Below are 27099 nucleotides of genomic sequence, written 5' to 3'. Positions count from 1 at the left end.
ATGAATGCTGTCATGTAAATACAACCTAACTTGATTCTGCGTTGGTCATCTATCACTGGTCTGTACGTTCATTCTCCATGACTAGAAATTTATAAAACAGCTGATTTATTTTTATTAGGGAGCACGTGTTTATAAAGAAACGAGAAATAAAAACCGATCATTGTTTTTAAATATTACAGTTAATGTGTTAATATTGTGTATTCAATGAAATATTAAGAGAGCTCTATATTAAAAAGAAGAAACATATATTTTAGATATGAATTAAATTTTTTTTGATAGTTAAAATTTCCATAGAATTTGAAAGAAGAAAAAAAAATGGCTGACCGTGATAGCGCATCTGAAAGTGATTCAAGTTCAATTGACGGTGGCCCAATTATGATGCCACCGTCTCCAATAACTCGTGAACAACTGCAAAAAAGAATAGAATCACTGCAACAACAAAATCGCGTATTAAAAGTTGAATTAGATACATATAAGCTTCGTGTAAAAGCATTACAAGAGGAAAATCGCAGCCTCCGACAAGCTTCTGTCATTATAGTAAGTTCAATATTTTATCTTTTAATAGGAAAAAAAACTATAATTTTCAATTTTTTTCATTTTTACTAAATTATTAATTGTAATGCATTTTTTAATTTTTTAAAGTCGATTATCAGTAGTCGTAGAGGATTTTATTGATTGTTCACATTGTAAAGGGGATATTCGTCTTAAGTTGCTGTTGAAATACCCGGCGAGAAGGGGAAAATAAAAAAAATTGAGAAAGTTGAAATCTTTCAATTGAGAAATATTTTAATTTTTCAAATTCTTTTTACTATAAATATATTAGAGATTGAATTTTTGTTCAATTTTAATTGCTATTTGTTCTCTTTTTATATTTCATCCCATTTTTCCGCCCTTTTTTCTAATTCTAATTTTTTTTTTTAATCGAGACATATGATTATCTACGCCTCGCCGTTAGATCTAAAAGTCATTAAAAATATTTTTAGCAATTGTTTCATTCGTCTATTTTTTTATTGACTAAAATTTTTAATAAGTCGAATATATTTTCTTCAAAACTTTAATTAACAAAATGTTTGTATAATCTAAAAATTAATTTCTCATTAACCCAATTATTATGTGTCCTAATTTTGAATAGTACAAATTTTAATCATAGTTGCCACGGGTAAGGAAAATCAGGGAAAAGTTAACGAATTTTATGAAAAGTACTGGATAAATATCTTGTTTTTAAAAATGCTACTAAAATTATAATTTTTGAAATTTTCGAAGAATTTGATTAAAATATTATTGAAAAAAAATTAATTTTAAATAAAAATTTGTGAAATAATTGAATTTTAGAATATTTTTGATTTTGATTTAAAATTTTTAGATTTTTACAAATTTTAGACATTAATTGAATTTTAGAGAATTTTCAACTGATAGATATAGATTAAAATTTGGGAATAAAAATTTCAATTGAATTACCTAACATTCAATTAATTATTCAATTACTAATTGAATTTGGATGAGTTCGAGTTAATATTTTTATTGGAAATAATTAAATTTCAAAAGATTTTTAATTGATTTTTGAAATTTTCAATTAAAATTTTAATAAACTTAAATTTTTGAAATTTTTTAAAAATTATATAAACAATAATTTTATTTTGAAGAATTAGTAATTTAAAAAAACATTTTACGTAATTGAAATTTTGAAAAAGTTGATTAAAGTTATTAGAAATAATTAATTGAAAAAGAAATTTTGTACAATAATTGAATTTTAGAGAATTTTCAACTGAAATATGTTCTAAATAATTGAATTTTGATGGAGTTACAGTTAAAATTTTTAAAAATAATTGCATTTTCTGAGATTTTAAAAATTGTAATTTTGTTGTAAATATAAACATTAATTAAAAAATGATTTAAATAGGGTCAGTTGGGGTAAATAGAAACAGATTTGCTAAGTTTCACCAATAATATAAGTTTTTTCTTTTAAATCGCAGTACTTTAGGTTTCTTTGTGTATTAATTGAGTTATTATTTAACTTCCGTGGGACAATTTTATGGGGTAGTAGAAAATATGGATATCATTAAATCGCAATAATTAACTGTTTCTATTTACCCTGAAATTTTTCAATTTTGCTAAAATTTAGGGGTAAATATGAAACAGTCGTTTTTTCTTACAAAATTTAAGAAAAAATTAATTTGAAGTATGCAAATGTTAAAAAATACAAAGAATTACTTAAAAAATGGTCTTATTTATAAAATAATTCAAACTAATAAATAATAATGCATTACATAAGTTTAAAAATAAACCGTGTTAAATACTATGTACTGATGAGAATATAGATGAATACTATTTTCAATGCATTTTTATAGTGCTGAAAATAGTGTTGTAGTTGATAGAAACAATCTTCTCTCTCTCTCTCTCTCTAATAATGTTGAAATTTCTGTTTCTATTTACCCCGAATTTCCAGTTTTTAGGGATAAATAGAAACAGCCTCCTATTTTTAATTAAATTTTGCAAAATGAAAAAATCAAAGTTGATTTTTGTTGTAGTATTAATAAGAGATAATTATAAATAATAATATGAATTTTTAGTTTATTTTTTTTTAAATGCGAGTCAAAAAAGTGAAAGGGTGTCTTCTTTGATTTTCAATTTTTTAGGCAATAGGAAATAATTTTGTATATATTGCTGCTAATTGACAAGCGGAAAATGGGAGAATACTTAGAACCTGTTGGGGATAATCTAGGGTTCAAGGTTTAAGGCCGTATTTTTTTAAAAAAATTTTTTATTCAACTGAAATAACTACTGTTTCGAGTTACCCCTTCTTTCTATTTACCTTGTTTTCTATTGAATTTTTGAAAAATTAGATTGAAACTGTTGAAATAATTAATTAAACAAAGAATTATATAGATAAAAATTTGGGAAAAAGAATTTCATTTAAATTAACATTCAATTACTTATTCAATTACTAATTGAAATTAACCAGAATTTATACTTAACAGAATTTCTATGTAATCAAATTTTTATTTCAAATTTTATTCTTTCAACATAATTTTCATTTAGCATACTTTTTATTGAAAAGAATTTTTCTTAACACGAATTTTTATTTATCAGAATTCTTATTAAACAGAATTTCGTCTAAGTCGAATTTTTAAATACCAGAATTTTCATTAAACCAAATCTTCATTTGTCTGAATTTTTATTAACACGAAATGTCATTTAATAGAAATCTTAAAACTCAGAATTTTCATTTATCCTACATTGCAAATGGTTGAATAATCAAACGGGAGAAATATTTCGGCGCCAATTTTAAAATTGACTCATCACAATTTTCTTGACAGTTGTTGTTCAATTTAAAAATTATTTATTACATTAAATAATTTTATTACTAATTCAGTTTTTGAAAATTATGTAGTCGAATAATATATTTGTTAATTATAAGCAAATGATATTTAACTTTAAGTAATAAAATTGTGTAGTCAAAATTTATTTGGGAGAAAAAAATTAGGTTTGCTTTAAATCAAACTTGAGCGAAACCTGATCAAATTCACTTAGTGATTGATTGAGTTAATCTGTCAGGGAACGTGTCTAATTTATAAAACTTACAAGTCTCATCCCCAATTTTTTTAAAATGAAAATTTATTAATAAAGAAAAATAATGGATATTAGAACGGAATTAAAAGAAGATATTTTCTCATTTTAGCAAGCTAAAGCAGAACAGGAAGAAGAGTTTATAAGTAACACATTGTTGAAAAAAATACAAGCTTTGAAAAAAGAAAAAGAAACATTGGCTCATCATTATGAACAAGAAGAAGAATGTCTAACGAATGATTTGTCACGTAAATTGAATCAATTGCGACAAGAGAAATGTCGTTTGGAGCAGACTTTAGAACAAGAACAGGAGTGTCTTGTGAACAAACTTATGAGAAAAATTGAAAAATTAGAAGCTGAAACACTTGCGAAACAAAGTAATTTGGAACAATTGCGTAGAGAGAAAGTGGAATTGGAAAATACATTAGAGCAAGAACAAGAAGCTTTAGTCAATAAATTATGGAAACGAATGGATAAGCTTGAAGCTGAGAAAAGAATGCTACAAATAAAATTAGATCAACCAGTGTCAGATCCAACTTCGCCAAGAGAAATTAACAACGGTGATACTGCTACAAATCTAAGTACACACATACAAACATTGAGAAGCGAAGTTGTCCGATTGAGGCATAATCTTTTGATTTCTCAACAAGAACGTAAGTTTATTAATAATTTTCATTTTTACAATTATAGTACTAATAGAATAACTGTGCTTATGAGAATGGTCTCAAAATTTTCTTGTAATATATTTATATATATTTTTTTTACAACAGACACAGAAAAAATGCAGCGTTATGTAAATGAGGAGAAACAAATTCGAGAAGAGAACTTGAGGCTCCAAAGGAAATTGCAACTTGAGGTGGAACGACGTGAAGCATTATGCAGACATTTATCTGAATCAGAATCAAGGTATGATACATTTTTTAATTATAGGCATTATTACCCGAAAAGCGTTTCTGGAATGAAGATATTTTAAAATAAATCCAATTTTGAAGTTATAATCCAAATGGTAAATTATTAAGGTCAGCATATGTGTAGCGCTCACTGAACTCTATATTTTTTTTGTTGATTCTATGGCCTATTGCAATGCAGATAGCCAAAACACTAAACACATTATAACTATATAGGGAACTTAATTTCCCAAGTTTTTCACCAGAACTATATTAATGATTGAAATAGTCCGTTAGCATAATTTCACTTTATTAATAAGTTGTAGAAAAAAGTCAAATCCGATAACACTTATTCACTTGGTTTAGATAATAAGTAAAAGTCAAATCCAGTATTAGTATTAAGAGTATCACTTTTGAAAGAAATAAATCCAGAAACAATGTGAATAGTTAAAGTTCCATTCACAACACCACCGAGAATATTTGCATTGTCCAGATTACGAAACTGATGCATTCAAGAATGACTAAAGTATTGTCCATAGATCAGTCCACTTTGCACATTGCACAATATCTACACGGAGAGAAATTTATGCTACTGGGTAACATAATGATGTTAAGGGCAACCATATTTAGTGCTAAATATACAGACAGCGATATATATTGTAGTATTTACTATCAGATGATTATAGAAATTTGATTGTACAATTTACAATCTTTGATGTTAAAAATTTTATACGATCAGAGATAGCTATCAGTACTATCAAAGATATACACTATTAATATAATGATTTTAACAAAACTAAAATGTAAATTGTGAGATTTAAATTTTTTAATTAATACGCTTTTTTAAGAAATGGCAAATTATTTAAATAATATTAAAATAATGAAAGAGGAAATTACTTTGTCAATATTTTATTCATATATGTTTAGAAACAGGGGGTCATTTTTAATGATTTTACAAATTTTTAACTAATTCCTATAATAAACATTTTTCAATTTTTTTAGATTTATTATAAAAACAATTTTCTGTATAGTGAGAATAAAGAATTTCATAATAAAGTTAACAATTTTTTTTTAAATCAAACAAATTTTATCCAATTTTCTTTAATTTTATATAAAATAAAATAAAAAAATTATATATAAAAAATTAAAATTTTAAATAATTTCAATTTAAATTAAATTTTATATTTCCTGAACAGTTTTTGGTATAAAAAATTAATTTTATATTTTTTTACTTTCTTAGTACAACTTATTATTATTGTTGATGAATTTATAGTTTTTTAAAAAAGTTTTTATGGGTATGTAGTTTAACAAGTGATAAAGGATATTCAGCGATAGGGATAAGCACATTAAAAAAAATGCAATTAAATTATAAGAACTATTAATTTTATTCCGTTATAAACGTGGAACAATGTAAATTTTTAAGAAATCATCTCTAAACACTTTAATTTGAGGACTATGTGATCGTAAGTCCGACTGACTAATGAACATTTTTTTAGAACTAACAGTAACATTAAAAGCGCACAAAATTTCGTCGAAAAATTGTGTTTGAAAAATTATTAAATGGAAAATTACATCTTTGTCTTCGTTGTTTAACAAAATGTTTTGTATCTCACCAAAGACAGGATAATCACCATCAGTGTTTAGAGAGACTATGTAGCCATTTTTATAGGTAGTATTATGGACTTTTACCCATGGAACAATCGAAAATTTGTCACTACTTATAGTTTCTCTAAATTCTTCTAAATCTCTATCAATCTCCATACTTTCAATTCGACCATGAGATAAATCTTTCTCAAAACCAGTACCTGATGCGAGTCGATGTGCAAACTTTAATTGCTGTTTCACAGCAATAGTGTGGGAAATATTCACACGACTTGCGACAGGATTTGTGGATAATTTGCATTCTCTATGTTTCGATTCAAATAACATGGAAGAAACATTTGACACGGGACCAATTTTTTTAATTATATCAGGATAATGAAGGAAGAAATGATGTTTCGGCTTAAGTGGCCCAAATAATCTTATGTATAATTCGTGATGCTCCTGAATTAATGTTTTTAAATGATCGCAACACTCGTTTCGGCATCAAAAGCGACATAATTTCTCTTAGTTTAATATATAAAGACCAATAGTCATTATTTTCTAGAATTTTTGAGCCAAAAATTATGCCCACATACGTGACGAAACATTTCATTTCGGCTGCAGACATTCGGAGACTTTTATTTTTGATATTTTCGAATGTTATTTTTGGAGGTTTACAAGACTCAAAACCAAAATTGAAATTAGATAATTTAGCGTCGAAAATTTCATATGGAATAATTTTGTCTACTATAATAAGTCGATGTAAAATTAATCCCACTTCTAATGAGGTTATTCCCTCCCAACCGTCGTGCATGATATCCACAGCATAATTTTCTAATACATGGTAAGAAAATACGTCGTTGAAAATGCAGTTTTCTTTTACGCCGTTTGTTTTTAATTCACAATCTCGTACATATTCCTCGTATGATCTCAAATGTGTATTTTTTACTGATGTCATGAATCGAGCTTCATGACGCGTTGCGTTACAAAATCGGCAATAGTTGGTTGAGTTGAAACTTTGATTATATCCTAAAATCTTATTCATTCCTAAATTATCACCATGAGCCATTATAAAAATAAAATATACTTGTATTTTACGTTCTTTTGTTTCGACCAAAATACCATGCTTCTCCAATTCATTAAAATAATTTATTAATTTTGAAAAAACTACTCTGGACCCAAATTTTTTTAAATCTGCTGTATAAAAATAAGAAGCTGGGAAAATATTCTCGAGAAAACTATTATAAGGTGGTGGTATTCCAGGTATACTAATATAAGCTGCACCAACTTGTTGAATTCCTGAATGAGACTCAACTTAATTTCCCGTCTCAAAATCATCATAATTTAACAGAATTGGAAAGACTGTTTTACCATCAAAATTAGCAATTTTAGTTTTCCATAACTCTCCCTGCAAAATACTGCTAAGAACCGAATTATTTTGATTTTGCAAATCGTTTGCGTACTTTTCCATCGAGTCTAAAACACCATCGATCTCAAGAAACTTTTTTAAATTTTCAGCTATATTCATTGTGTCTGCTTTATAATTTTTTGGAGTCTGTATGCCATTTATATTTTCCAAATTTTCTCCAATGATATGTGGTTCTGGTTTAATATATAGACCATTTTTTTGTAAATATTTTAGTCTTAAATGCTCCGTTCGAAATTTTTCCATATAATATAATTGAAACATTGAATTAACTTTGTTTTTTACCTCGAGTGGGACTTTATACTGATCAAATATTGTTAATACTTTCGATTTTATTATTTGTAATGGTAAGTTTATATTGTTAAATTCATCAATAATGACCTGAACGATGTTTCGCGGTAAAACACTAATACTATAAATAAAAGTTATGAATGTGCACATTTGTTTTTCAATAAGTTCCAAGAGTTCATCGTCAGTAGGTAATTCGTTTACATCGTTTTTCTTACTATTATCAGTACCGATGCAAATACTATCGTTACTTGTAAGGGTTGAATTATTGCAATTATTTAGTGAGGTACCCGGTAAAAATACTTGACTTTCAGATGTAATTGTTGTATCTCGACTTCTAGATTTTGTAGTTGGAGCCGAGTTCATTTTCGGCGAGTGATCTGTTTGTAAATGGTTTCTAAATGAATCGAGTAATGAAAAACTACGCGTACAATTATTTTCTACACACATAGGTACTATTTTTTTCCAATTTATGAACAATTCTATAATGGCATATCAAAAATTTGATCGAATCAAAAGAACGTTTACATAAGTAGCACTTCATTGTTAGATTTCGTAGTACAATAAATTTCGGATTAATAAATATTGCGAGGAACTCTTAAATATACTTGTCAGTATAAAGTTTTTTTTATAATATATCAAAGCATTTTGCGAATACGAATAAAAAATACAATTTTTTTGCAATATTTTCAGAAGTCTTCGTACATATACAAATCTAATTATAAATCTTTCTCTTTTGTAATAAAAATTTTTTTTCAATATTTTTATAATAAAATATTTAAAAACATACTACTACCTAGTTCTCTCTTTTCTAACTACTAATAAACATTTTAAACTTTCAACATTTTTAAATGTCTTAAAAACGTATTTATATATTTTTTTTAAATCTATTATCACCAATATATTATGCAAACGTTTCTCTTAATATTTATTATCACGAACATATAAACAAAATATCAGTCTTTTTTATATACTGTAGTTAATTAAATTCTAGAAACGGGAAACAAGATTTTGAAGGTACTCTATACCTTTTTCTACTGAAATCCTGCTTTTTTTAGATCTGCTAAAACTGAAGAAATTCCGGTGTAATTCTTCTCATTTGTTTCGTGAATGTCGTATACATATCTTTGTAGAAAATTCCATACAGTTATGGATTCTGCACTGTATCCTGCATTCAGCGCAAAAATACTCTTGAAAGAGGAGTCTAACGCTTTGACTACACTTTCCATAACATATTTCTGATCGTTGATCACCAAGTAGATTCTGGAAGGCAGGCTCAGTTTCCCAATGCAAACAATAAAAGGCTGAATAGTATCTCCGTATTTTACTAATTTAGTTTGCCTTATGTTCAGTTCTTGGATATAATCACTCTCATTCTACAAAAAAACACAAGTTGTATAAATATAAATAAAGTTTAAATTCTTTTAAAGATAGGTTAAGATATCCACTTTTTTATGAATTTAAGATTATAAATTTAACTCTAATAGCCATAAAAATTATAAGCAAAATGAATAATCGATAAATAAATTTGTGCACACATTGAGGTGAAGAAAGAAGCTTTTCTGACGTTCTAATCGTGATGGTCTCCAACATTTCTTTCCTTTATCTTTTGTGTTGCCTCGGTTTGTAGTTTGTGGAAACAAATATGTAAAATTATTTAAAGCGATTGCATCTGTATATCAATAAAATATAATAAATCAATAAAATAATACATAATTTAAAATTTTGTTAATAATTCATGGTGATAAATAAATATCAGTAATTAATCATACTTACTAAATAATAAATGCATTACAATAATAAAATTATGTACCTCTGTTTTGAGGAGTAATCGAGTCTTGCGTGAGAATGCTTTTTTCTATCAAGCTTGCACAAATAGCTTGTACAAGATTTTCCCATCGCGAATATAACTTATTGCTTGTTAATACATTAAATTTTTTATCGAAATCTGATAGAAGCAGTCTCAAACCGTCTTGCATTCGGAGAATAGGAAATTCTTCCATATAATCTGAAATACTTTTATTCTCTAGAACACTCCATCTATGGGAGAAAGTTTTTGTCCAATGTTTCAAAATTTCTTCGAATGGTTCCAAATTACTTCTTAAAAATTGCAAAGATGCATTAATGTCTGCAATTATTTCAGGATCAGAAATTTCATAAGTGTTCGCCGATGAGATGTCATTTTCTGTTGGATCTTTTCCTAAACTTTTTTTCAAATAATTAAATCTGCTCCACAATTTTCCGCAATTCAACGTTCTAGGCGATGTTTTTGTTGCCCTTTTATACGGAACAAAATAAATTCCTTTATTTTCCTGTGGAAATGAATGAACTATTTCTTCACTAGCTTGAATAAATCTAGATTTTGAAATTCTGAAAAACGGAAATAATATTAATTTTATATACATATACTATAATTTAGGTAACAGTAATAATAATATTGAAATAATTACGTGATTCCGTCAGTCAAAAAATTCAACAGTAAATGATCTACAACACATTTTGTTATAAGATTTCTGATTTTTTCATCAATCTTATTTTCATTACTCAAAATTATTTTCCCGTCTGCTGACGATTCAAAATACTTGCGCAATCCCTATAAAATTTAATTTGTTATTGCAATTAAAAAATAAAAATTGAAATTTGTATTAAAATTGGCTTTATAAATATAAATTGTTAGTTAATTAAATTTAATTTATAGTTAAACTTACACCAGGAAAGAGTGAATTTGAAAAAGGTTCTGATGATTTGAAGCGTTTTTCTAATTGCCCAAAATTTTCTTTGTCTGGCTGATTATTTCCTACATTATTATCGACCAATTCTACACTGTAAACTTGATGGTATCATTTTAGAATGCAACGTTTTGATTCGATATAAGGTATCAAATTGATCCAAATATTTGGATCATTTTCAAGAAATGATCCAGAATATGGGATCATTTTTTGATACCTGAATTGGTATCAAAGTATAACTGTCATGGCTGGCATGCTCTTATTGACAAGTTTATTAATTAATTTATTCACTGCACTGAATATTAAGATATTAAAAATACTTTTATTATGAATTTTAAGAAAGAGAGAAGCGAAAACTTATAAATTGCGAGCAATTAAATAAGAAAAAATTTATTTCGAAATAAAATAAAATACACTAAGCTTTATTTATGTTTATCACATAAGATTTAAGTTAAATTCACAATCACAACACTTGAAAATTTTTAATTATTTTTATGGTTCAAATAATTATCAATAATTTATTTATTATAAATGAACAAAATTTAAGCAATGCACGCTTGATAAATATTTCTAATTAATAATTTCCTATTACACAATATCATAATCGACATATATTACATTTGTAATCAAACAGGGTTGGGAAACAAGAGCCCAAAATATTTTCGTCCAAAGCAGAGTTGGGTAGGATTGAAATTATGTCCAACAATAATTTTCAGAAAGTGTATGCATTTTCCAAATTCTCGCCATGAGCGCTCAGTTATCACGAAAAGGCTCTCAACCTGTTTATAAAAGTATAGTTTAGTTTCAATGATTGAAACATTAAATTTAAATTAACATTAAACATTTAATTTTAACATTAAACATTAAATTTCATTAGTTAAACCATTGCAATTAAGAGGTGAACGTGAAACAGAATATAGTTTTTCATGTTTTTGATCAAGTCAACGTTCGCCATTCTTATCAGAATTTCTAATTAATAGAGTTTTCATTTGTCTGAAAAAAGATCGCAAGATTTGAATTTTTTTCATTATTTTTACAGTTCAAATTATTTTTAACAAAACTATTAAAAAGTAATTATTCAGTTTTTCCCTATTTCAAAATTACATGTGCGTTAACCTTAAACGTGAAACAGAATCCTACCCAACTCTGCTTTGGACGAAAATATTTTGGGCTCTTGTTTCCCAACCCTGTTTGTTTACAAATGTCATATATGTCGATTATGATATTGTGTAATAGGAAATTATTAATTAGAAATATTTATCAAGCGTGCATTGCTTAAATTTTGTTCATTTATAATAAATAAATTATTGATAATTATTTGAACCATAAAAATAATTAAAAATTTTCAAGTGTTGTGATTGTGAATTTAACTTAAATCTTATGTGATAAACATAAATAAAGCTTAGTGTATTTCATTTTATTTCGAAATAAATTTTTTCTTATTTAATTGCTCGCAATTTATAAGTTTTCGCTTCTCTCTTTCTTAAAATTCATAATAAAAGTATTTTTAATATCTTAATATTCAGTGCAGTGAATAAATTAATTAATAAACTTGTCAATAAGAGCATGCCAGCCATGACAGTTATACCTTATAATCATTCAAAACGTTGCATTAGTTGATCTTAATTCTTGTATCAATTTGATACACCCAAGAAAACTGTGTATAGAATTATCCTCTTCGACTTCATTGGATTCTATTACATTATCCCTTGAAATGATGGGATTTTCTGCAGTCGCCAAAATTTTGTAATTGTTAGACAGATTCTAAAAAAAAATTTGAAATTATTATTTATTTAAAAAAAGAAATATATAATTTATTCTTCCACAATTATTTAATAAATTAGTTTTTCGATTTTTTGGAAGACGTGAAGGTAAAAGAAAAAACAATCTTTCACTTTTCTTTAAATTTTAGACAACGTTTCGGTGGTCTGGTTCGCCACCATCATCAGGTCACTTTAATAAAAATTATATTCAAATAAAAACAACACAAATTTAAAAATTTCAAAATTCTAACATTAAACAAAAAATTAAAAAATAAGGTAATTAGGTAAAAAATTAATTTTTTTATTTTTTATTTAATGTTAGAATTTTTTTAAATTTGTGTTGTATTTATTTGAATATAATTTTTATTAAAGTGACCTGATGATGGTGGCGAACCAGACCACCGAAACGTTGTCTAAAATTTAAAGAAAAGTGAAAGATTGTTTTTTCTTTTACCTTCACGTCTTCCAAAAAATCGAAAAACTAATTTATTAAAAAAAAAGAAAATTGCTCGTGATAACATATTTAAATCTCTTTACGTTCTCGAGTGGCAAATATACACGAACCTAACCTCGCTTTTTTTGTAAACTTAAATAATTTCATTTTATTTTAATAAGACATTTCGATAAGAATTTAAACTTTTTACATAAAAAAGAGTATGTCTATTTTTTCACTCCGTCTATAAAAAGGACTTGCTTAAACATAAATATATTTATCAAACGGTATATTTTTTTCACAGAGTCAATTGAATTTGTATCATTTTACTAATTTTTAAGTTTAAAAAAAGTAAGAAAAAATATGAAAAAGTTTTTTTTCCAAAAAAAAATTTCAATAAACACGTGTACATTTATACAAATGAAAAAAAAACTTACTTGATTTTTGTAATCTTGAAATTTTTTAAAAAATTTTAAGCGAGGCCCTGGTTTTGGAATAATGAGTGATATTGTATCATTGTCCAGTAAATTAAACGTTTCTTCATCAATTTCACCGTCTAAACAACGCAAAATTGTTTTGAGGTTATAAACACGTTCACACTTCAGTCTTCGCTAATTCAATCAAAATAATAAACCTACCTCCAAAAGATGGAATCAAAGATTCCATATTCCATGACATTAATACATTTTTAACGAATTCGTCCATTTTTTTATTCACAACTTTTTTCACTATGTATAAACACGTGCGTGAAAACACTAGGACCCCAATTGAATAGGCGAAGTATACACCACAATCAGCGCATGCGCTCACATTTAATTTTTGCAATATTTGATAGTACTGACTACAATCCAAAAGCTAACACATTTTACGTCTTTGGGTAACATCTTGGATAGTAAAATGTTCATAGTAAATTCTTGTCAGTAACACAATGATGGTACCTTGTACAATCTTTTTTTTTACTATCAAATTCTTACTATCCATTTCTCTCAGTGTAAGGAGGGAATAAGAGAAAAAAAAATTTGGAGGGGGAAGGAAGTCAACTGCTAAAGTCAAGACTTTCGACCCCCGCCAAGCTTATTTAAATTTAAAATTAGATTAATGATAACTAAAAAACAACAGAAATAAGATAACTAAAGAATCACATTCCCAGAATGAAGGTATTTACCCAATTCTATAACAAAATCAACACTTAGCAAAAAAAAAAATCGCCTGAAAATCGAAAGTATCAGTGTTAAAACTAGAATATTTTGTTGACAAGAAACTGAAAAAAGCCGGTCTTCCATTTGAAAGCCTTGGGCACTCAATAAAAAGATGTCTCAAGGTTTTCAGATCAAATCCACATTGACAGCCAACGTCAATCCTCCAATTCATTTTGTTAAAATGCTCACCAGTACACACATGAGAAGTCCTCAGCCTAGTAACCGCATTGATTTCCCTTCTTGGAGCATCATAACCACGAAACCAAGGTCTTTTATCTTTAAAGCCAATACGTGAAAAATATTTAATAGCTGAATTAACTTTCCTTGCATGAGGCCAGAGGCTTCTATACCAGCTCTTATAATCATTAAATAATAGATCTTTAAAATCGAAAACGGAAGCATTTCCAATTGGACCAACATTCAGATACATAGACAACTTAGCCAATCTATCAGCTTCTAAATTGCCCATAATACCCGAATGAGAAGGAACCCATAGTAAACCAATCACCTTCCCCAATTCCAAGATCGAATATACCATCTTAATAATCTTAAGAATTAAAGGATGAGTACTTTTGGTCCTGAAAACATCTTGAATACCCTGAAGAGCTGAACGAGAATCGGTAATAATTATAGCCTTCGAAATTTCAGAAGCAGCTATGTGTTTCAAAGAAGAAGCAATAGCAGTCATTTCAGTGGAAATAGGGGACTTAATTCCATTAATCCTAATCCCATATCTAAAGTTATGCTCAGGGATAAAAAATGCAGCACCAGATGACTTCTTCCGCTCATCGTGAGCACCATCAGTGAAAATAGCAGTGGAGTCATTAAATTCAGAAATTAAAAAATCATTCAATAATTGTTCAGAATTATGTTGACCCTTGAGAGTTAAACCACTGTGAATGTCAATATGAATCTTCTGTGAAATTTCATCCCAATTATAATCATAATATAATACTTTTTTAGATTTTTCCAATTTGCCCAATAAACCACGTATTCTTATATATGAAGAAAAAAGTGACAACTTTACAAAGTTAAAATTGCGAAATTTTTTAGTTAAAGACCTCTCATACAGCAACTGCAACTTAAAAATTAAAGGGTTAGCACGCCAAGCAGCACACCGTAGTAAAAATCTGTCAGTCAACATCAATCTACGAAGGTACAGAGGAGGCTTGTCACACTCAGATAGCAGAACACTAATGGGGGTTGTAATCATATACCCCAAAACAACACTTAACGCGGAATATTGAATTTTATCTAAGATTTTTAAGTTAGTTTGACTAGCACACATAAAAAGGGGAGCCCCCCATTCTAAATGAGCCCTGACAAGACCTCTATATGCCATTAGTAATGATGATGGATCAGCACCCCAAGAAACCTTAGCCATAGCCTTCAACACATTGACCGCAGCAGTTGCTCTACCCGCAATATATTTAATATGTGGGAGCCAAGACAATTTTCTATCCAAAATAATTCCATGATACATAATTGAATTCACAGCCGTCAATGTTTGCCCATCAATAACCAATTCTATGTCTCCTGCATTGATTTGAGATCTCGAAAACAAAGCCAACTGACATTTCGAGACAGAAATTGCATAACCCAACCACCCCGACAAAATTGCAACAGTAGTATTCAAAAGATCAATGGCTTCCGCAGCAGAAGTAAATCTAACATGGATAAGAAGATCATCTGCGTTCATTTCTGCTTTAACTCCCAAAGGAAGTTGATTAAAAAGTTCCCTTAAAATAAGATTAAATATTATCGGAGAGAGAACTCCACCTTGGGGGACACCCACACCACAAGTTTCAGATTTACTCAAATCATGTTGGAAAAAGAGATTTCTCTTCGAAATTAAAAAACCTATAAAGTTATAAATACGAGAAGGCACATCCAGATCGTGTAATTGTCTCATCAAAATAGAGGGTGACACGCAATTAAAAGCACCTTTAATATCTATTGCTAAAGCAAGAGTGCTCTCACCTCTGACAAAACCCTGATTAATATCCGTAACAACAGCTGAAACACAATCTAGAACCGATCTACCTCTTCGAAAACCATATTGGGCAGAAGGAACCCAATCATTGGTTTCAATCAAAAACTCTAAACGTTTATGAACCAATCTTTCAAAAAGTTTGCAAAAAGTTGATGTAAGCGAAATAGGACGAAATCCCTTCCCTCCGGTTTAGGAATAAAATTAACCCTTGTATCCTTCCACACTTCTGGAAAGGAGGACATCAAAAACATCTGATTGTACAATTTAAACAAAAATTCTCTGGCACATTTCGGCAACTTATCAATCAACCCATAGCTAACACCATCTAAACCCGGAGCAGGAGACTTTTTGCAGTATAAAAAAGCGGTTTCCAATTCTTTCTTTGAGAAAGGAAAATTAAAAGAATTAAAATCCCTATCAGCAGGAACCGGAAGAGGATGAAAATCCATTGGAAGAATATTAGCCTGGACCAAATCAGAACGAAGAGCGAGAAGTGAATTTGCATTAGGATCGTTGGATATATTTGTTCTTTTTGGAGCATTTCTGTTTTGAAAAGATCTTACAGATTTCCAAGTTTTATCTAAACCAGTAGAAGAGGGCCCAATGGAATTACAAAAAGAAACAAAGGAACCCTTCTTTTTTGTCTAAGAAACCATTTGACCTCATTATCAACAGACCTAAAATTATCTCTAGTTTCAGGAGTTTGATTCCTTATCCAATCCCTTTTTGCCTCCTTTCTACGAATAATAGCACTCTCGCAATCACCATCCCACCATAAAGGTTCGGCTTTCCTTCTGCCAGAATGATTTGTTGGACGAAAGGCCCAATTTTTTTCAAGAACAAAAACAAGAAGAGTATAAAATTCATCATAAATCTCATTAGGAGGAAGACCAGAATCCAGAGATTCTTCAACAATCCTCAATGGATCCCTCAAATCCTCTTCAAGTTTTATCCAATCTACGTTTTTAATATTAATTCTATTAGATTCCGAAACCACAAACTTAGGTTCAACGTCAAAAGAAGCTAGAACCAACAAGTGATCAGAATTATAGGAATCTTCGGAAACCTCAAAGGAGGCTTGAAAAAGAATTGACTCAGACAATACTATAAGATCCAAGTTGTTATTTGTTCTACCAGACACATCATTTCTTGTTGGAATTTGATCATTCAGGGCAATAAGACCAAACATATCAAATGCTCTAGATAGATCCAAACCTCTCGTAGAATCATAAGTGGAACCCCAAGACAAAGAATGTGCATTGAAATCACCACATATTATCCATTGAATATGAGTCAGACCCTCAAGAAAATTAATCCAAACCACATAAGGAATGCGCTTTGCAGGAGGAACATAAATGGATACAATAAGTTTTTTTCCCATTTTAGTATCCACCAAAACTCCAACAACATCAAAAAAATTTGAAAAATCTTCCCCAAATGAGAATGGACTAGACAACACATTATTCCTAACCAACATTAAAGTACCACCACATGCAATATTATTATTCCTATCTTTACGATATAACGGTGGATATTAATTTAGATAATTAATTGCATCTCCACGTTATCAATATTTCATAACTAATTTCTACACAAAGGGGGGAACCTTCATCGAACATTCCGGGGCGATGCTTACCACGTTTTTAAGTGAGACTGGACGACAATTAATAATATACTTACTATTGACTTCTGCTGGACAAACAGATGTAGCGATGAACAACAATAAAAGAAACAGCAATTCCAAAACCACACCAATGTATTTATTAATCAAAATAACATAAATAACTAATTAACACTAATAATTTGAATAATAATTTGTGGGTGATCGCGTACGATGAAAATATGCGTGTCGCCCTGTACACATCGATTTACGAACTGATATGGATCCTCTTCCTTTCATCCTCTTCCTGTTCGTGGGGGGTCGACTCCCTTCGGTCGGGGTCGGCACCCGGGCCAATCAAAAAGGACTATTGACCCTACCCTAATGGTTACTAATATTCGACCGGAGAGAAATGGCAAATAATAAGAATATGACTTTTGACGATTTACTTCGTCACAACGAAAAGTATTATATCCAAAAACCTCCCACACTGGACATTTATCATTTAACCATGTTTCCGTAATCGACAAAACATCGATATTATTTCTATTCAAAAGAGCTTCAACTTCAAATTTCTTATTTACAACACTACGGGCATTCCATGTGCCAACAAAAAACTTTTGATTATTGTGTACCATAGTAACATTAACTAAAATTTGAAACAAAAACAAAATGAAGAAAGAAAAAAATATAAAAATAAAAAATAAACAAACAAAGGATTATGAACAAAAATAGAGGCTGAGAATCCAAATAAAATGCTCCGTAACGAAAGCAAAAAAAACGATAAAGAAAAAAAAATTCCTTTCCCTCCCTCCCTTCTCTCATCCATCCCATTCTCCCTCCATAAACCACTAAATATTATTTTGACTAAGTTCATCCAATGCATCTGCAGCTACCACTGCAGAATCAGATCCTCCTGAGTTTTCAGAATCCAGAGGGAGAGCAACATTAGGTGCAACATCAAGATCGTAGATCATTTGGAGTTCTTTATTAGGAGTACTAAATACCAATTGAACCATAGATTGATCAACTTGCCTTACGGAATTATCATCCGGATACTCTACATTTTTCTCAATATGAGTCTGAGAACTTTCCTGACTAACTTCCGACCGGAAGGATTGGTCTCTCGATTGTCTATCAAGAGTTCTAAGAGCTCTATTTTTAATAAATTCGGAACCAATGTTCGTCGCAAGCTTAAGAGCAAGTAAACGATTACAATTGTTCAAATATCTGTATTTTGAAATAACATACTCAAAGTCGTATATTGGACAATTAATTGAAACAGATTCATGGGGTCCTTTACAATTTGTACAGATGGGTTCTTCATCATGAGATGGACAGATCTGAAAAAGATGTTTACCAGAGAAATGAGAACATACCGGAGATGTTGACCTACATTGATCAGCCACATGAGTAAATCTTTGGCATTTAAAACATCTCGGAGGTCTGTGAATAATTGGAGTAATTGCAAGACCAAAACTCGAAAGGTCTTTTTTTACAAAAAGATGCCGAGGCACAAATTGTGATCTAAAAGTGAATTCTACTTTATCAGTTACAACACCATTATCCAAGCATCTGTTAACTGATATAAGATTGTCTCTAGATTCGGGAACTAATTCCTGTACTATTTCTGAGATAGATTTAGAAATAGGAAAGTCTCTATTAAACCCCTTCTTAAAAACGGAACTGTCCAATATAAAAACTCTATATCCAGCTACTCTTAAATCGATCGAATCAACCAATTTATTTGCATCCTGACAATTATCACAAAAAAATTTAACTTGATTTTTGCCACTTCTAAAAATTCTTTTTGAACCCTGAGAAACAGCATCCAGATTACCGCATAATGCAAGAGGGTCATATTTACCTAGTGACCTAGTGTGAATAGAGGATTCCATCAAGACTAGGAATGGGGGAAGAGAAGAATCATTATATCTATTTAGATCAATATTGCTGTCTGAACAAGACCAAAAATAAATGGGATTCTTACATAAGAAGATCTAGGAAGAGGAACTTCGTTGTTATCCGTAACAACGGAATTCTCCCCATTCAGATTATCAGGAATCAAAACATCATTGGGCATAGAAGAACAACAAGGGAGAACAACCCCAGTACATCCATCAACATTCAGTTCTCTAATAGAGTCAGTAACTTCTTCAAGGTGCTTCTTTTTTTAATCAGAAACTCCAGGTGATCCAGATGGAGGAGCTGAAGAAGATTCTTCAGAGGATGTCTCAAATAAACTTTTTCTCTTCTTTTTATTCGGAGGGGAGTTCTTCTTCGGCCTCTGAGAAAGAGGAATATATGTTTTCACTCCATAATTACCCGGAGCAAGGTGATCTCTATCTTTAAGGTGAGAATTCTGGAATGAAAAACCTCTGCCTTTTGTCCATCCCTTACCCTTAACATTTAAACCGGATGCATTCTCCGAAACTGAGACGGAGGATTCCTCATATGACTTAGCGGAACCCTGAGACATCTTCACGAACGAATAACTAAAAAGATTTTAAATAAATAAAACAGTAAAAATCATAGATATGGGAAGGTGGAGGTGGAAAACAGGAAAAAAGGAATTACCTTCTCCTTCTCTCCACACTCTTATTTTTTCTTTCCCCTTACTATATTTAAATCATCTATTCCCTTCTAACCATTTCACCGGATAATCAGCCTCAAAAGCAGTTTTAATTAAACAAACATTATAACATCAAATTTAAAAACAGTTGAAAATTCCTTCATAAATCATCTAAAATATGAAAGAAAAATTATAGCGTTGCAAAAAAATATATTTAAAAAAAAGCAAGGCGAAAGCGAAATAATATTTAATTAAATCAAAGGAATTTCTTATAGGAATAGAAAAGATTAATCAACTAAAGTCAAAATCAATTATCACCTTCAGGAAAAATAAAGGACACAAAATAAACAAAGGAGAGATATAAATTGTGCTTAAATACCAAAATTTGACAATAAGAATTGTTTAATAGCTGACCTTCAAAATACAGTGATAATATAAGAAGTTGGTTACCATTTAGATAATATTAAAAGCAGTTGTAAAATGTTCGCAATTCAATAATATAAATCCTTTCCAGAATTATCGATATAAATCTCTTCAAATATGTGGTAAATTATTCCTTCAATTGTAATCAGATGCAAAAAGTTTTTAGTATCAGTCAAAGGAATTTCCTTATAAACCTTTATATTCCTTTACATAAATATTCGATTATTAGAACTTAGTAACAACACTAAAAAACCAAGAAAATAAACAGACAAAAATTTAAGATTGATTAAAACTCCAAAAATAATTTTAATTTAACTGAGATAGAAATCAAAAGGAGAGAATAATTTTCTTTCAACACAGATGCGGAGAAGGACGAAAAATGTCCTATCACCTCGACAGACAAAACGTGAAATCACTGAACTCTATATATCTGGAATGATGTCTGACATTGATGGTCGCGAACCGAGAGAGAAGTCTGAGTCTTGTATCCCTCTTCTTCTCTTGCTAAACTGCGCAAGCGTAGTACAATACGTTCCAAAAGTTTCCTGTTAACTGTGTTATGTCATGTTCACGTATACATACTGTTAAATATTTTCTAACGGACCTTTACCGACAAAGAGGGGGATACAAAAATCAGACCTCTCTCGGTTCGCGACTTTCAATGGCAGACAGCATTCCAGATATATATAGTTCAGTGGTAGCGCTCCAAAGAATCAAAGTATTTTAGGTTATATTTTGAAATTTTTAAGTAAAAATAAACAAAGCGGATCAACTCTCAATGCAAATCAATATTTAAGTATTCTTTACTAAATTTTTTAAACTTCAATTTCACTTGTATTTCAGCCAGTAGGCACCAAGACGTCTCACAGTAGGGTATTTCAACGATTTAGTTGGCCAAAATTAAATTGATGATTTTTATATAATCTGAAGGTGTGTACTTATAGTTTTGGGGTCGCTTTTCACGAATTTTTAGTCACATATTGTTAATGAGCTATCCAAGATTTTCTACGTGTTTTTTTTTAAACTTTACAAAGTGGACTTTTGGACAGCTAAATCGTTGAAATACCCCACGTATCTTTAGGATGACTTCAGAACGCTCCAGAGTGTCATAGGTAATTGCGTCCGTGTTCCGAAGACATATAAAAGACGACTTAAAGTATGTTCTATGTATGCCTCAGGAACGTCTCTAGAATGTTTTAATAATGTCCTGAAATTGTGCCTATTGGATTTAAAAATGTATGTAACACTATCCGAATATATCGGATTCCCGTTTACTTCTCATATTCTTTTTGGTCACTTGAAAAGAGATATATGAGGATTTTACTGCACAATTACAACACGGTGCGCCAGAAGGAGGTTTAAATAAAAATGAGTTGGCACTTAAAAATTCTTTTTGATTATGGTTCTTAAATAAATAAAAACCATTTTTCAATAAATTTTAAAATCAACTTACGTGCCAAATTTTAAAAAAATTGAGTTTTAAATATATAAAAATAGTGTTTTATGAGGAATCAGAATTTATTTAATGTATACTTATATGCGTATAGATAATAGATGTTTTAGATTTGGGTTCATATAAATTTATTAACATTGAAGTTATTTTCTTGTTTTGTTTTTATATTTATGCGCATTAAGAGTGTCGAACGGTATCTGAAATTCTTTAGCAAGAAGAGAGTTTTAATTATCGCGCTCAACGTGAAATAGTATTCATTTTAAAATACTTTTTTCTCGAAACACGAACACTTTTAACAAAATCAGCCAAAATCCTCATCTTCTAAATTTCCTAAATCCAAAAGACGGTACGAATCCATAGAAAAACATGGTTGCAAAACAAAAAGTACAAAAAGTAATCTAATAACAGCTGCGACTTTGTGCGCCCTGCATGCTGCTGCCATCTGATGGCGGCAGGAGGTAATGAACCTGTCATATTACTTTTCGTTTTGCAATCGTGTTTTTGTATGGATTCGCATAATCTTTCGGATTTAGGAAATTTATATAAGATAAAAATATATAAATATATATATTTATATAAGATAAAAGCTGCTTTTGTAAAAAAGTGTCCGTCTTTCAAGAAGAAAGTATTTTAAAATTAATGTTTATCATTTTCACGTTTAGTGCCGTTTTTATAGGGCGATAATTAAAGGTCTCTTCTTTCCAAAGAATTTCAGAGACCATTCGACTCTCTTAAATAAATTTTGTCCTTCTTAAAATAGTTCTTTTAACATTATAATTTAATTTTTTAAAATCGGATACAAACACTACAGCAATATAATTATTTATATGTAAAATTAAAAATAAGTAATTATTTTATCATTTATTACAGTATTTATTAGATTAAATAAATTCTGATTCTCCATAAAATTACTGTTTTTTATATAAAAACTAATTTTTTTTAAATTGGACACGTAAACTGATTTTAAAAACTATTGAGAAATGTTTTTTATTCATTTAAAAATCATAATCAAAAAGAATTTTTAAGTGCCAATTCATTTTTATTTAAATCACCTTCTGGCGCACCGTGACAAGTAATACAAAATAATTTTAAATGGAAATTGTATATTTAATAGTAAAAAATTTAGCCCTCTGACTCCGATTTTGTTTAATTTGTTGATGACCAACTAAGAAGAAAGAATGACAGAACGGGGAAGGGTGATATGATTTTGGAGATGAGAAGGATTTATACGTTAGCGTATGCGGATGATGTGGTTCTTTTGGTTGGGGATGAATGTCGAGTGAAACTATTAATGGCGGAGTTTGAAGAGTACGTGAGAGAGAAGGATTTGACTGTGAATAAAGAAAAAACGAAAGTGATGAGATTTAGGAAGAGAAAAGGAAAAAGTGTGAAAGAATGGGAAAAGAGTGGAAGAAGTGAGTGAGTTTTGTTATTTAGGATATTGGTGTCAAAGTAATGGAGGGCAATAAAAATTGTCATAGTAATCAATTTCACGCATAAAATTGTACCTAACCTATGTGTTCCACCGTTTCCAAGTGCACAGCGTATTGGATTTGATCTCAAATTTCTTGTCATCTGCATTTACTTTTTGCTATCTGATCCGTATTACCAACAATGATTCATTCAGATTATTCTGGTACTTTTTCGTCTTTTGGTTTATTGTTCTGACACTTGGCTATACCAGAAGGCATTTAAAAAGAAGAAAGCAGAGGATGATATAGGGGTTAAAAAGAAGAAATAAAAAATTTTGGAAAGTGGAATAGGGTATGCAGGTTTAGGATGGGGGAAGGAATGAAGGAGTGTAAATATTGGATGGATGCAGAGAAAAAATATTATAGGGTATGTGGCTATGATATGGAAGAATGGAGTCATGTGTTACATGGGTGTATGGAGAGACGGAGGAGGAAAAGGTAGTGGATGAGAATTCACTACCTTTAGAGAATATGAATTCTCATATTAGATGAGAATGAACAAGGCAATTAAAAAATATAGAACGATCACAAGTTCAGACATTCATCACCTAAACTATATATAACATACGGGTTATTACTGTTATTTAATAATTTAATTCTTGTGTAGCTTGGAGATGGAAGAAGAACGTCATTACAATGAAATCGTCATGTCAGGTGGAAACATAAGAAGCCGCACTGTGTCAAGTCCTGTACCCTATAATGCTTCTCCAAGTTCTTCAAGACCTCTTAGTCCAGGTAAAAGATTATTAATAATTTATACTAACGATTTTTAAGAAATCCTAAATTTCTACTTTTGAAATGCGTCTTTTTGTCGATTCAAATTAATTGATTCGAAATTAGAGATTATTTTTCTTTAAATTTATTTTCAGGAATCAATACAATGACTTCAGCTTCTCGAGAAACTGCTAACATAAATCGATGTTATGCTTGTGGTCAATGTGTTAATCTTCCATTTACAAGTTCATCACCTCCTTCAGGAGTGAGTAAATTTATTAAATTATTATTTTTTTTTAATGAATTAGTTTTGTAAAATTGTGTTAATAATTGTTTTTCTATTATTTTAGAGTCACATAATAGCGCCATCCAGTAGGCGTGCTTCAGACAGATTTGTCAAACCAGCGATTCCACCTACTATTGTTAGTCCTGGAAGTTCATCATCGGCTAATATTATTCATGCAAATACATCGGCTGGATGTCCCATGGATATTGCTAAAATATAAACTAACAATTAAGTAATTAATGTTATGATTTAATATAATTATTTCATACGGTGTAGAGAAAGAGAGAGAGAGAGAGAGCGAACGAAAACAACTTTAATTTTTTTTTCGCTAAAGCTGAAAATATTTTTATTAAACTTTTAAGGACTATATCCGATGAAGTAAACGCGACATGAGCTGGTTCACATGCATATCTTTTGAACGTTTAACGAAAAAAAAAGTTTATCATGTTAGCAAAGTACCAGTTGCTGTATAAGTTTCTCTCGTCCACTTTCTAATAATGTTTAATGTGTATCCACAGTCAACAAGGTGCAAAATACACCAACACATGCACGTAACGAGGTACTTACTTTATTAGAAAATTTTCGTTCCTATGATAATAATAAATATCAGATATTAAATTTGTTTTGACAATAGCGTAATTATAAGTGATTGGTTTATAATATATGACTGTGTGCAGGTTTCCTCTTTAAAAAAAAAAAATTGTCACTAAAAATGTTATTTGGAAAAAAAAGTACCATGTAAATTGTTTCTTATTCTTCATGATTATTAGAATTGATGCTGATTATTATGATGGTAATAATAACGAATAATAATAATAATATTAATAAACAGTATTTATGTGAAATTTAAATAAGTTTTGTTCTTTTTTAAAATTTTTGTGATTCGATGCTAAAAAACGATAAGCTATGAAAAAAAAATTTGGTGTGCTGTGTTGATATATTGTTGAAATGTTAATGGCAGATATTAATTTTAATTTAAACAATTCAAAAAACGGTTAATTAAAGAGCCGTTTGAGACTATGATTTTTATACGACGATATTTTAAATATCTTCTTTGATTCAATGTTTATAGTAAAGAGCAACTAATATTATTGATTTGATATTCATTTGCATGTGTATTATAGTTGCTCTTTTATGTTTTTATTCACTCTACACATTTTTTTTCATTTATGTGTTAAAATATATTCATCTTCTATTTCAAAAAAAAAAAAAAAAAAATCTCTTAGTAATCGTGTAATTTTAATTATATAACTAATTATTAATTATAATAAAATGTATTATTTTTAAAATTAAATTTAACATTTAATTTACATGGGTTCTTTGATTTAATAAGTTGAAATAAAAAAATTGTCCCCTTTGAAAATTTGATGCCGAAATTCGTTGTCTTGAAAATATTATTGTTGTCGCCGGAAATTGAACTTCTCACAGAATTTTCTGAAGTCTCGGTCTTAACTTGCTAACAAATAGCAAAATTATTCCTACTGAAAACACCGTCATATTGGTTCGACATTTTGAATTTTGAAAAACTGACACTGGATTCGTAATCAGCGACCCCAAAAACTCCCGAGTAACGAGTTTCAAGTCAATTTTATTCTTTTTGATTAGAAAAAATGTTGTATTTTGTTAATAGGCAAAAAAAAAAAAATTGCGATTATTTAAAAAATTTGACCCGATCTTTGAAAACGGCTAACGCCATTGAATTCAGCGTACCCAAATTAGGTTAATATACTATACTGCCGTACGATGTAAAAACTTAGGTAACCGACATTGTCGCTTTGGCCGATATTTCAGTAGTGAGAACTCGCTAAAATCACCCTAAGCGACAATGTCGGTTACCTAAGTTTTTACATCGTACGGCAGTACGAATTTGTGAAATAATTGAATTTCAGTAGATTTTTAATTGAAACTTTTATAAATTTGACTTATTGTTAATGACATTTTTTTTAAACAAATTTCAGACAATTTTAGAGAATTTTCAACTGAAATATGTTCTAAATAATTGAATTTTGATCGAGTTACAGTTAGGATTTTAAAAAATAATTTCATTTTTTGAGATTTCGAAAATTATAATTTTGTTGTAAATATAAACATTAATTTAAAAACAATTTAACAAATTCAATTTTTGAAAAATTTGATTAAAACTGTTGAAACAATTAATTAATCAAAGAATTTTATCGATAAAAATTTGGGAAAAAAATTTCAATTGAATTAACATTCAATTAATTATTCCATTACATAATTGAATTTGGAAGAGTTCGAATTAAAATTTTTTTGGAAGTAATTAAATTTCAGAAGATTTTAAATTAAAACTTTCATAAATTTTAATTGTTAAATTTTTTTTACAAACTTTAAAGAATTTTAGAATTTTAGAGTATTTTTAATTAAAAAACTTTTTATTTTCCTGAATTGTTGAAAAATTGTATTAAAATAATTTTAAAAAATTAATTTAGTGAAGACTTATTATATATAATAATAAAATGCTTGGTCGAATCAACTTAAAGACACAAAAAGTCGTTTCAGTCGATTTATATTCCAAAAAAAGTGGATTTGTTTTTTATTTTAACAAAAATAATTTACAGATTTTTAAATAAAAATTTTTTTTTTTTAAATAATAATCCTGTTCGAAGGGTTAAAGTTGAAATTTTTAGAAATAATTAAAATTCAAAAGATATTGTTAATTTTCAAACAATTATTAAATTTTACAGAACTAAAA

At 29.1% G+C, this 27099-nt stretch overlaps 2 protein-coding genes across 2 annotated transcripts; one reads left to right on the top strand and one right to left on the bottom strand.

Moving 5' to 3' along the window:
• Window positions 1–69: 69 nt before the first annotated feature.
• Window positions 70–25696, top strand: LOC127287266 (coiled-coil domain-containing protein 6). Its single transcript, XM_051314106.1, has 6 exons — window positions 70–537; window positions 3680–4220; window positions 4338–4473; window positions 23994–24121; window positions 24256–24365; window positions 24451–25696. Exons 1-6 carry the CDS (start codon window positions 316–318, stop codon window positions 24604–24606), a joined length of 1293 nt encoding a protein of 430 aa, XP_051170063.1. The 5' UTR covers window positions 70–315; the 3' UTR covers window positions 24607–25696.
• LOC127287259 (uncharacterized) lies at window positions 12172–15831 on the bottom strand. Its single transcript, XM_051314093.1, has 2 exons — window positions 13112–15831; window positions 12172–12242 (listed from the first exon to the last, which is right to left on the bottom strand). Exon 1 carries the CDS (start codon window positions 15783–15785, stop codon window positions 13857–13859), a length of 1929 nt encoding a protein of 642 aa, XP_051170050.1. The 5' UTR covers window positions 15786–15831; the 3' UTR covers window positions 12172–12242; window positions 13112–13856.
• Window positions 25697–27099: the final 1403 nt, after the last annotated feature.

The sequence above is a fragment of the Leptopilina boulardi genome, unplaced genomic scaffold (genome assembly GCF_019393585.1).
Source record: "Leptopilina boulardi isolate dan_hultmark-lab unplaced genomic scaffold, ZJU_Lbou_2.1 LbouV2_368, whole genome shotgun sequence".
Taxonomy (NCBI): Eukaryota; Metazoa; Arthropoda; class Insecta; order Hymenoptera; family Figitidae; genus Leptopilina; species Leptopilina boulardi.
The sequence above is the reverse complement of the archived record's forward strand: the minus strand, read 5'-3'. Positions and strand labels throughout refer to the sequence as shown.